Source organism: Scyliorhinus canicula, chromosome 13, assembly GCF_902713615.1.
Source record: "Scyliorhinus canicula chromosome 13, sScyCan1.1, whole genome shotgun sequence".
Classification (NCBI taxonomy): domain Eukaryota; kingdom Metazoa; phylum Chordata; class Chondrichthyes; order Carcharhiniformes; family Scyliorhinidae; genus Scyliorhinus; species Scyliorhinus canicula.
In genome coordinates, this window is record NC_052158.1 from 116580737 (window position 1) to 116594086 (window position 13350).

The window sequence follows — 13350 nt, forward strand, 5'->3', positions numbered from 1 at the left end:
AAGTTAATCATGGTGATGAAGCAGTTTTTCTTTAGCTCAGCAGCTAATGTTTCACTCCACTAACCACCCTACTTTTCCCACATTACTTTCTATTCTCTGTATTTCATCCAGTTTTCTTTTTCCTGACTCAGTAATGCGCCATGTCAACCATGTACAATTTATTCAGGACACCTTTTTAAAGCTCTTTTATATAGTACACTGCAGATTTTGAACTTTATATATCATCATAAGCCCAGTATTACAAAGTCACCTTTATTACAGAACAGCTGATACTACGTTTTTAGCAATTTCTGCCGCTCGGTTTAATTTGTGAAAGCCTGGTTATAGGAATCATTACATTAACTAATGGCATTACTAAATTTTAACACAAGAACAACACCCCCACGCTCATCGAAAAAAATTCTTGGCTTTTAGCCCAAACAAAGATTCACTTCAGTTTGTTCTATCTTCCTCTATCCCTCCCTCTGCTACCACTATCATTATCATCAAGATGAAGGCGGATGATGAGAATTATTTTTACAGGGAGCTGCCATGATCTAGAGTGCACTGCCTGAGAGGCCAGTGGAAACAGATTCAATTATAACATCTAGAAGGGAATCAGAATCATATTTGAAGAGGAAAATTCTTTGGGACAATGGGGAAAGTGCAGTGGAGTGGAATTAATTAGATAGCATCATCCTATGCTAACAATTTTATCGCCCCAATATCAATGGGAAGAACTGGTGAATGGAGAGAGTTGAAAAAGCCAAAAACTCAGAGAGATGAAGATCATTAACATATTGTAACTCGTGTTCCCGTACAGGCCTCAGGCAAATGGAAAGGCTGGCTGGCGGGTGTGAGGAAAAGCTAGCAAAAGGAGATTGCAGCTAAGGACTCTGGGGTATGGTCATCAGCATGGAGCAGATATGGGGGGTGCTGAGGGAGAAGATAGGCAGTTGCAGGATGTAAAGGGGGTGGGGGAGTAGCATTACAGTTAAGGAAAATATTATAGCCGTATTGCGGGAGGACACCTCGGAGAGCTCATACAATGTGGCAATCTGGGTAGAGCTCAGGACAGGAATGGGGCAATCACAATGTTGGGGGTTTATTACAGGCCCCACCAACTGTAAGCGAGAGATAGAGGAGCAAACAGGTAGAGTGATTTTGGATAGGTCGTGGATTTTAACTTTCCCTAGATTGACTGGGACTCACTTAGTGCTTGCATGGGGCAGGGTTTGTAAGGTGTATCCAGGAAGGCTTCTTGATGCAATAAATGTGTAGGCTGTTCAACTATGGAAGGGGCAGAACTGGACGTGGTATCAGGGAATGAGCCTGGACAGATGGTTGAGGTTTCAGTAGGGGAACATTTTGCGAATAGTGACCACAATTCCGTAAGTTTTAGGGTACTTTTGGATAAAGGTGAGGGTAAGGTTACGATGCTAAACTAGGGAAAGGCAAATTACGATAACATTAGGCAGGAATTAAGAATTTGGATTGGGCGAGGCTGTTGGAGACTAAATCAACATTGGACATGTGGGAGTCTTTCAAGCAACAGTTGATGAACACACAGGTACCATTCTTTAATTTAAAATTGAAAGAATGTATTTTAATATTGGGGTATAGAGTTTGGTTTTCAATTCCACTTCACTTAGACATTTGTGCTGGATTATTTACATAGAATTTACAGTGCAGAAGGAGGCCATTCAGCCCATCGAGTCTGCACCGGCTCTTGGAAAGAGCACCCTACCCAGGCCCACACCTCCACCCTATCCCCATAACCCACTAACCCCACCCAACACTAAGGGCAATTTTGGACACAAAGGGCAATTTATCATGGCCTAACCCGCACATCTTTGGACTGTGGGGGGAAACCGGAGCACCTGGAGGAAACCCACGCACACATGGGGAGGATGTGCAGACTCCGAACAGACAGTGACCCAAGCCGGAATCGAACCTGGGACCCTGGAACTGTGAAGCATTTGTGCTATCCACAATGTTACCGTGATTTTAAAAAAAAGTAGAATCTGGGATTGAAATTTTCTTGATGATATATATATATATATAAATAATATACAAATATAATTTTTAAGTATATGAAATGAAAATGTGTAATTTTGTAACTGGACACCCCATCAGACTGGTTACAAGGAAATGATAGAGATATTAGTCTCAAAAATAAAACTACAACTACTTGAAAGGCATGTTAATTTTTTTCAAAATAAAGTACCAAAGTTAGAAAACATCCACATTATCTGAAAACAATTCCAGTAAATCCACATTAGTCTGCTGCTAGTCTGACTAGTGTAAGAGAAATCCCGGGTTTCAGCACCAAATGTTAATTCCTGATTCTTTGCAGCCGGTCTGGACTCAATAAAATCTGAGATGGATTTGCAGGTATCATATCATTTAATAATAACTAACTTGCAAGGCTGACTCAATCCATAGGACCACAGGACACACACACTGTCTTCTGAGAGCCCAGGATAAAGAGAACCTCAGGACAAAGGAACACTGGAGATATACTTCAAATTACATCAAGATTCGCATACAAACGTCCCATTGGTCATTTTATACACCTCCTGACCTGGTCATATATCCTAATTGGCTCACTTCGCATTTTCCCAATCCTGGCCTCTTGTTACCCAGCATCCTTTTCACTATTCTCTCCACGAGGCAAAGCTCCCCTCCCCCTTCCTAGCCATGCTGTGCTCATCCCTTTGTTCTCTGTCTGTGAACACATTACCGTCAGGGTCCTACTGTCCATCATATTTGTTTGCTCACTTCCTCAGAGAAATAACAATGCATTCAAGCTCTATGTCCTCCTACTTTTCCACCCGATTGATGGGAATCTGAAAAATGAAAATAGCCTAAGCCGTACGGCAGAAAGACAGTGATGATTAAGAATTCTAGTCACTCACTCTCACAATCAAAGGCACTATTTCAGTTAAAGGGTGACATAAAGGGATATAGGGATAGTGTGGAAAAAAGGCATTGAACCGGATGATCAACCATGATCATATTAAATGGTTGAGCCGGCTCCACAGGCTGAATGGCCTTCTACTGCTCCTTTGTTCCCATTATATCATTAAGATGGTGATATCCTGAGGACCAGCGACCTGCAGTCAGGGAGGGGAGATGGGCAGTACATATGCTAGCCTGCTGGATGGTGGGGTTGTACACAGGTTCTGTTGCAGAGGACTCAGATGATGGCTCAGTGGAGCAGCCTACAAATGCAGGTGAATAAGTATGCACAGTGAAATGCTTGGGCTCACCAGAAAGTCTGCAGTTAATGTGAGAAGCATGGAGGAGTCCAACACTAGACTTTGCACATGGCTTTCCACAGAATGTGGAGCGTATCCTCTCATACATGTAAGCGGCGGTCAAGTGCCTTAATTAACCTGTGGAACCAACAATTTCATAGATTTCATAGAATTTACAGCGCAGGAGGCCATTCAGCCCATCGAGTCTGCACCAGCTCTTTGAAAGAGCACACTGCCCACACCTCCACCTCATCCCCATAACCCAGTAACCACACCCAACACGAAGGGCAATTTTGGACACTAAGAGCAATTTAGCATGGCCAGTCCACCTAATCTGCACATCTTTGGATTGTGGCAGGAAACCAGAGCACCCGGAGGAAACCCACGCACACACGGAGAGAACGTGCAGACTCCGCACTGACAGTGTCCCAAGCCGGGAATTGAACCTGGGACCCTGGAGCTGTGAAGCAATTGTGCTAACCACTATGCTACCGTGCTGCCCCACCATTATGCTACTGTGCTGCACCATTTGATGGCTGATGCCTCAGCTTCCATGGCAGCACAAGTAGAAGTTATCAAAAGTCTGGGTCCTCCACTGGAAGCTCAGACCGAAGTAATGCAAGGCCAGAATGGTGCCACACAACCTCAAACTGCTGCCATCACAGCTCTGGACACCAGTGCTCAAAAGGGACTTACAGGATGTCACAATCCAGAAATCTGTCATCCAACACAATGCTAAGATCACCCTGGGTTGCAGCAGTGGCTCTATGGAGCACAAATCTGCTGCTGTCTCTCAGAATGCAGGCATTCATCCTCACACCATTGTCATTCTGCCAGTGCCCTTTTTGTTGCCTATCAGCCAGGCAGCTCATAAGCCACCACCACAGAGAGTGGCCGCTCGGAGCTGACATCATCGGGCCAGAGTCTACCGACAGCATCTCACATACTTGGAGATGAAAGAGAACTAGTGCAGGAGACGTCTCCGGGTGTCCAGAGACAGGGTCACTCAGCTTTGCCAGGCTCTGCAGGAGTTGGCACCACCTGGCCTCGGAGGCCATCTGCTGCCTCTAGCCCTGAAGGCCACAGCTGCCCTTTGTTAGTGGCTCCTTTCATGACTCCCAGATGTTGCACTAAGTACTTTAGGGAAGTCACGGATTTGCTCTTTGCGAGAGCCCATGACTACATTAATTTTGACCGGGATTAGGCTAGCCTGGATGCCAGGGCTATGAGGATCACCTACAAAGCTGGCTTCCCTCAGCACAGGGAGCCATTGAGTGCATGTACATGGCTCTCTGTTCCCCATGGTGCCAAGGGGAACCGTAAGGGCTTCCACTGTCCAAATGTCCTGTGTTGTCTGTAACTATGACAAGTGCATCCTGCAGGTGTGTGCTAGGTTCCCAGTGAGAGTCCACAACAGTGACATTTTTGATCACTCATTAGCGGAGGTATTGGAGGGAGCTCATTGGTTACAGTGTTGACTCCTCGGGAACGTGGCTAGTGAGGCCTGTGTGGAGGCCACGGAGTGCAGCAGAGACCCTTCACAATGAGGCCAAAGCTGCAACTCGTGCTTGGTAGAGCACACAATCGGCATCCTGAAGATGTGGTTCCAGTGCCTGGACTGCTCAGATAGAGCACTCCAGTATAGTCCCAAGAGTGTCTTGCACACTGTTGTGGTGTGCTGCACCCTCCACAACCTGACCCTGTAATGGAGCAAAGAGGAGGAGATGGACAAGCGGCACATCTCCTCTGATGATGTCAAGGAAGGCGCTGAGGGGAACTCCTGAAGGAGTTAAAGGAAGGCTGTGAGGCTATGGCGAGGCCGAAATAGGGAGGAGAGATCAGAACACCCTGTTAGGTTCTCTTTCACTGATTATCAGGACTAGGGTGGATACTGAGCTGCCATCATAGGATTTGGCCCTTCCTCACTATGTGGTGACAGCGTAACAATAGCCCCGATATTGCTCCTGTCATGGGAAGGGTGTGGTAACCCATGGTCCACACGATACAGGGGGATGATAACTTGCAGTGAGGACAGAGCATTGGTCCTCAAAGATCCACTGTGAATGTCTGCTTCCTGCCTGGCTAAAGGAGGTTTGTGGACTCCCACTGACCAGGGTAGTATCAGGTGATGATAATACATGGACAGAGCCATCTCTGCTGATGCAGGCTTTTCCTTATTTAGGGTGCCCCTGAGGATCTGTGTCACTGGTGGTGCCAGAGGAACAGCTCTCACAAGGGTGGAATCGCTGGATTTTGTGTGCTGAAGTCAGACTGGGTTGAATAATGGGGTTGGCTATGGAGGAGTGCGGGGGGGGGGGGGGCACTCCTCCTGGCCAAGGTGACACTGGCATTTCTGTGTCCTGTCAATGTGAGGGAAGGCCAACAGATATGCTGACATCCTCACAGATGGGAGATGGAGACGGTGCCATTTGTCAGCATCAGCCTTTACTTGTTAGGTGCGCACCGCTGTGTATATGGGCAGGTTATGGAGCAATAGAACTAGAGCAGGGAGGCAGCAAGAGTGTGCAAGAACTTAGGTTTAATACATTACAGAGGTGCTCACATACTTAACACAAGTGCTCGCTATCTAGTGGCGAAAAACACCCACAATTTCCTACCCTTTCTAACCCTGCCACTACGCCTTGATGTTTCCCCGAATCTACAGCTCAGCTGGAGGTGGCCTGCTGTCTGTAACACCCTGTTGTCTGAGATGACCTTGGTGGGTATCCTTTTGAGTGCCCTGGTCTGTTTTTGGGCTGTACGGGTGTGGGGTATCACCCTCCTCTGTGTGCAGGGCTGCAGTTGCTTCGGTTACAGGAAGGAGGGGGAAGTCAGCTGGTACGGACAATCCCAGAGTCTCCTGGGTGAAGGAACTGGGCTATGAACCAGCTTCCCCTCCTCCCTATAGGAGCTTGGGGCTTCTCTTTGGGATAGAGAGACAGTAGGTGTGAGATCCAGAAGTCCCGCTGTCCTCTGGCACTCGTGAATGTCCACAGGTGCCTGAGAGATGGAGTTAACACCCCGTGCCATAGAGTTCATGGTCTGCACCGTGCAGTGAACAAGCCCTGCCTCGGAGCGAATGGTCTCCATTATGGAGGCCACCCACAGTGTTGGCCTGGTTGCCTGGGAGTGCAGGCATCATTACCTCAGACATAAGGTGATGGGACCAGTGGCTGCATGAAAGATGTGCAAGTGGTTGAGAAATGAGAAGAGTGAATTACCCTGGCTGCACGGAGGACATCATTTATCTTCTTCCTGCTCTGGATTCTCCCCCTCCTGTATGGTGAGCTTGTGCTTACCATTGCTGCCACCGACTCCCATACCATGTTGGTTACACTGCTGCGGGTTTGCTGCCCGTTTGAGGGTACAGGATGTCCCACCTCTGCTCCACCCCATCCGGCATTATGTTGAGTGTTCCCTCTGAAAACCTCGAGGCAGCCATCCTCTTCACTAGACTTGGAGCAAGTGCCTGGGTGGTCTTTAAATGGTGTGCTCCTTGGCTGACGTGCTCAAGTGAAATTGGGACTGAAGTGGCATGAAACTCATGGAGATCCCCCCCCCCCCCCCCCCCCCCCCCCCCCGGAAATATGGTGTAAAGCCTCGCTGACGCTGTCAGCAGGCTATTCTCCGCTTTTCTCACCAAAGACCACACTTAACCAAAATGATGGAAAGTCCGCCCATCAATTCAACCTTCACACACTACTCCCATATCCTCCAATTCCCCTCAATATCTGTCTTCAATATATTTAATGACTTTGAGTATTCACAGCCCTCTGAGGTAGAGAATGCCAAAGATTCACAACACAGAGTGAAGACATTACTCCTCATCGCAGCCTTAAATGCTCAAGCCTGCATTCTGAGTTCTTGACTCCCCAGCTCTAGATTTAAGAAGGGAGATATTTGATTGGACAGTACAGAAGAGGTTCACTTGATTAGTTCCTGAGATGAGAGAGTGTCCTTCATTGAGAGGCTGAGTAAATTGGATCTGGACTCTTCTAGAGTTTAGAAAATAAGGGGATCTCTCATTGCAGCACAAGACTCTGCATGGGAATGGCTATTGTTTTTTTGATTTGTAACTCGACCCATTACCTCTCCTTTAGGTTTTTGTACAATTTGATTTCTCCTCCACCCTATCACAGGTTGCCTTTTTGTTCTCCTGCTCATTCCCTGGCTCAAAATCTATCACATTTTCATCTACCCCCCCCGTTCTGATGAAGAGCAATCAACCGGAAATATTAACTTGGTTTCTCTCTGCATATCAGCTGAGTATTTATAGCGTTTTCTGTTTTTATTTCAGGCAGTAAAAACATTGTTTAAGCACTCCATTTGTCTGTTGAATCATATTTTATGAGGCAGCATGGCTTCCAATGTATACGTATGGCCCATGTCTGCATGGGTTGCATATAGCAGTCATGGGCCATGTGATCAGTCAATACCTCTGGTTGCCCAGTAGCCACACCCTCCAGTTTGTTGCGATGCTACAAATATAACTGGCACAGTGGACTGCTGCTGAACAAAGGGTTCATAACTGCTACCAGGATATGACCCCCATGATCTAGGGAGTGGTGTAGTGATAATGCCAACGGACGAATAACCCAGAGACCCAGGTTAATGCTCTGGGGACGCGAGTTCAACTGCCACCACAGCAACTAGTGGAATTTAAATACAATTAATACATATTTGAAATATAAAGCCAGTCTCAATAATGGAGACCACGACAGCTATCATTTATTGTTGTAACAAAAAAAAATATCTGCATCGTGAATGTCCTCTCGAGAAGGAAAACTGCCATCTTTACCCAGTCTGGCATACACCAACAACAAAGTAGGCAACTCTTAACTGCCTTCTAAAGTGGCCTAGCCAGCCACTCAGTTCAGGGGCAATTACGGATGGGGAATTAATGCTGGCTTTGCCAATGATGCCCACATCTCGTAATAGAATAAAGGAAACTGAAACAGGCAGATCGCAGAGCTCAGAGTTGGAGAGGGTATCCTAGTGCATGAATTGCAGAAGTATGTTGGTATTGTATACAGGCACAACAGTAATTAGGAAAGCTAAGAGAATGTTATTGTTTATTGTGAGGGGATTGATTAAAAAGCAGGGAGGTTATGCTTCAGTTACACAGGGCATTGATGAGACCATGGGTGGAATTCTCCGACCCCCTGCAGGGTCGTGGAATCGCTCAGGGCCGGCGTAAATCCCGCCCCTGCCGTGGCCGGAATTCTCTGCCACGCGGGAATCGGCGGGAACGGGAATCACGCCCCGCCAATCGGCGTGCCCCCTGCGGCGATTCTCCGGCCCGCGATGGGCCGAAGTCCCGCCGCTGACAGGCGTCTCTCGCCGGCGGGAATTGGAGCACCTCTGGTGCCGGCGGGATTGGCGGCGCGAGCGGGCCCCCGCGGTCCTGGGGGGGGCGTGGGCGATCGGACCCCGGGGGTCCCCCCCACGGAGGCCTGGCCCGCGATCGGGGCCCACCCATGGGCGGGCGGGCCAGTGCCTTGGGGGCACTCTTTTTCTTCTGCTGCCGCCACGGCCTCCACCATGGCGGAGGCGGAAGAGACCCCCCCTACCGCGCATGCGCCGATGGTGACGTCAGCGGCCGCTGACGCACCGGCGCATGCGCGGACCGGCGAAGGTCTTTCGGCCGGCGCAGGGTGTCAAAGGCTGTTGTCGCCAGTCGGCGAGGCAGAAACCACTCCAGCGTTGGCCTAGCCCCTAAAGGTGCGGAGAATTCTGCACCCTTGGGGAGGCCCGACGCCGAAGTGGTTGGCGCCACTCCGCTACGCCGGGACCCCCCGCCCCGCCGGGTAGAGGAGAATCCCAGCCATATCTGGAGTACTGTGTACATTATTGGTCCCCTTATTAAAGCGCTGGAAAAAGTTCAGAGAACGTTTACCAGATAAAATCTGGAATGGGTGGGTTTGCTTATGGTGGGGGGGGGGGGATGTTGGACAGGCTAGGCTTGTACCCTCTGGAATTTAGAACAAGAGGCGACATGTTTGAAAGTTATCAGATGCTGAGGAATCCTGTCAGGTTGGATGGGGAAAGCATGATTCCCCGAGTTGGAGTATCTAGAACTAGGTACAGGTCACTATTTAAAAATAAAAGGGTTATGAGTCCTTGGAACTCTCTTCCTCAAAAGGCAGTGGAAGCAGAACCGTTGAATATTTTTAAGGCAGAACTAGAGAGGTTCTTGATAAGCAAGAGGGGGTCGGGTGGAAGATTACCAGGTAGGGAGGGGGGTAAAGTGGAAATGTGGAGTTGAGGTTACAATCAGATCAACTTCGGTCTTATTGTTTAGTGGAGCAGGCCCGAGGGCCTTCTTCTGGTCCTAGTTCATATGTTCTTGTGTCACACACCAGTGGCTCATTTAGTGTCATCAGTTGTCATCTTAGCACTGACATGTGGCGCTCACAAAATGTCCTGCATGCAATCAATAGAACCATTGGAAATTCTGTTGTTGCTTACTCCGCCTGATTCTCTCTGGCAATTTAATTTAACATATATTTCTCTCTTGAATGAGGAGCCTCAGTGGCCTCCCTTCTGCAAAGGTGGATGGCACACAGTTGAAATGTAGCAAATATTATCAACTCCTGATTGGGGAGAGGCAGAATTTAAAAAGGTTCATGGCCACAGTCATCTTTACAGCCATTGACAATGCAGATTTCGAACTGCTCGAAGGGTATAGTTGTGCCTGTAGTAGGTTGCAGATTTCCATGAGGATGTTCTGAATAAAGCAGAGATGTCTAGCATTGCTCACAGAGTTGATGTAGAATTATTCCCTGAAGCGATTATGGCTCTTGCCGAGAGCCCTTCTTCCCCCTCCGCCCCTCCTTTCAGCAGCTTTGCCTACATCACCATTGCTCATTCTCCCCTTCTCCTCCCTCTTACAGCAACCTACGCTGCTCAGATTTGCCATTGCCCATTCTCCCCATCATGTTTCAATCCAAGGGGGATGGACAGCCATGCCTGTGGCCAAGCAGTTTGTACAGAATCCTTGATGTCAGACGAAGTGCTTTAGCAGATGCCATATCATTGCCTGTATTTTAGAAACTTTAAAGAACTCTTGAAACTAACAAACTCTTCTCAGCAAAGGTCAATGGATATAAATTGACAAAAACCTATAACTGGTTGATAATCCCTTCAATTTAGCATTGGTGGAGTTCTTCCTGCTGCTTCCTGATCAGCTGGGAACGATTACCTGAGGGCACATTTTGTGCATTGTGTTCAGTTAGTGACAAATCAGCATCACATGTTGATTGAGGTTCCAATTTGCCTTCTCTGCATACTTCCAGCGGAAGCTCCTGCGTGTGCATCAATGCTCTCAGTAAAATGATACCTGGGGCCGCCAGCACCAGAGTATGGGCGTGTGATGGGGACTCCATTTTAAAAGCAAAATAGCACTCATGGCGCTGAAATAATGGGTGTACAGAACTGAGATGCACAGCCAGTACTTTAAGTGGAGCTGATATTTTAATTTTATCTTAAATTATTAGTCTGATTTTATTCTACAGATATCATTACGGAATAAAAGTGAACAATTTGAGGTGTTTCCAATATGTTAAAAATAACTAATATGTTAAAAATAACGGACTACGTGGCACAGTGGGTTAGCCCTGCAGCCTCACGGCGCCGAGGTCCCAGGTTCGATCCCGGCTCTGGGTCACTGTGTGGAGTTTGCACATTCTCCCCGTGTTTGCGTGGGTTTCAGCTCCACAACCCACAGATGTGCAGGGTAGGTGGATCGGCCACGCTAAAATTGCCCCTTAATTGGAAAAAATTAATTGGGTACTCTAAATTTATAAATAAAAAATAAATAAATAAAATAACGAACTACTGATGACCAAATAACAATAATTATTAAATCTAATTTTCATGTTATCATATTGCTTTCTAATTGACCCATTCTTTGTGCAGTTATGTATAAAAAATATATTGAGCTATTAAAATGATAACTAGCAAATGTCAGTATAATAAAATTGTTGTGAAACCTAGTTTGGAAAAAGAATATCGAAAATGACAGCCCTATTCATGATGCCTTGTGGCTAAATCACATCTCTCAGATCATAATGCATTTAAGTCAGATTTAGAACCCAGCTTGTTGTCAGCAGTGATAAAATTGCAAACGGTAGTCAGACCATGCCACAGAACATACATAACAAAAAGGTTCTTGGGTCCGAAACCTTCAGTTTAGTTTCTGGCCTGGCTTTTAAGGATGTTGCACTGATTCCAATACCTGTAAACAGGCTGCATTTCTCTGGCGATCCCTATCACTGCTCCTGGCTGGAACTTCTCAAACTCCCCAAACAGGCTCCTGATGTTAGACATGTATTTCAAATCCAGGTCCAACTGTACAATACGAGTCATTTCTGCAAAACAAAAGGAGGAAAATCAGGTCACACATGGGTCACTGGGAATAGACAGGATGTATTATATCCTATTTCATTCAAAGGCACCAGGAGGTCTCTGGAAAAAAAAAGTTCAATTTGGTCAATTACACAATCAGCCACAAAATTAAACAGGGATGGAAGATAAACAGGAGATTTAGCAAGAATTAGTGAGCTTTACAGTGCCACATTTTACAATGTGACATTTATTTTCTTCTCATCGGTTTTTAGCGACACTGACTTAATTAAATATACATATCTATATAATCAAGGACAAAGGGCGGCTGACGGCGAAATCGCAAAACACAATTGGGCAGAGAATAGGTTCCGACGCCAAAATCGTGGCGGGCGCTGATTTTACGCCAAATCACAATTCGCCGTCAATGCAGTCCGGAACCCACGCACAGCAAACACTGTTTACATGAGGTGGGCTGTGGAGTCGGGGTGGACGGGCACGGAACACCATGCCGACACGGGAAGAATGTACAAACTCCACACGGACAGTGACCCGGGAACTGGGTCGAACCTGGATCCTCGGTAATCAAAGATAAAATCTGATTGTGGTAACTCACTTCCTGTTACACTAAGTTAGGCATAAATCTTATACGTTCACTCACGAGTTAGATGTGCCCAATTCCCACGTTGAACTAAAACGCACATCAGGAATAGTAAAACCACTGATCGCTTGAACACAATAGGATGTAGGGGTTCCCAAAGCAATGGTTGGGGTCGCAGGATGACCATTTGGGGCTGTGAGCTATAAGGCAGCAATGGTGACGATTGAGTGGAAACTTTGGCAGTGATAGTCCTGGGATTGGTGCTCAGCCTCTATTGCACGGGTGCACACGATTCTCCGAGAGCCCATCACAGTCTTCAAAACGGTTGTGGACATAACCATTGCACCCTCTTCCACACACCTGTATGTAAGTAAGTAATATCAATCCATAATGGTGTAAAATGTATTTAAATGCCAAGTATCTCAACGAGATAGGAGTATAGAGCACCTTGTGTAAGCGCAGGGCAAATTAAACAACAACTTCCTGATTTCCTCATTTTAGTGCACATGTCTAGGTGCCAGAAGTTGCTACACAACTTCATCCATAAGCGCTGGTAGACTCCCCATTATTCTCAACACGAAATCGAGGCCATTGACTTAATCACTGAAAAATGGTTGAATGGCCAGGAATGGCTGAAACATCACCTTTTTGGTTTCACAGCTTAAGGCCATATTTCTTTGTGAATTGCACCAGCAAGTTGCAGAATCCCCCCCCCCCCCCCCCCCCCAAACAAGACGATATTCTAAACAAATTTCAAAAACGATAATGGTACGATATTTCCTGCCCACCACCTCCCTCCCACACGTTCTATAACAAAGGCTGCTATTGCTGACAATATTATTGCTGACAATGCCCGACACTTTAAATTACAAAGGAACAAACCAGGCATTAACAAACCTGGCATTGTTTCACTCCTGACAGTCCTGTACGAGGAACACCTCAGATACTGAAGCAATTCCTGCCCTCAAGCAGCAAGATGTAGACAACATTCTGATTGGGCTGATAAGTGGAATGTATCAGTTGCACCATACAAGTGCCAGATAATAACCATTTCCAACATTAATGAATTGAACCATTTCCATTTAACATTCAACGATATTAACATCACTGATTCCCCCCCTCCCCCCCCATCATCAACATCCTGCAGTTTACCATTGACCAGACACT

The 13350-nt window shown here is 46.8% G+C and overlaps 1 protein-coding gene across 2 annotated transcripts in view; it reads right to left on the reverse strand.

Moving 5' to 3' along the window:
• Positions 1-13350, reverse strand: part of xxylt1 (xyloside xylosyltransferase 1) — a 171524-nt gene that overhangs the window by 50836 nt on the left and 107338 nt on the right. For both annotated transcript variants that reach the window (XM_038816169.1, XM_038816170.1), the window contains exon 3: positions 11476-11608. In XM_038816169.1, the coding sequence (XP_038672097.1) occupies positions 11476-11608 (133 nt within the window). The remainder of the gene's footprint in view (positions 1-11475; positions 11609-13350) is intronic.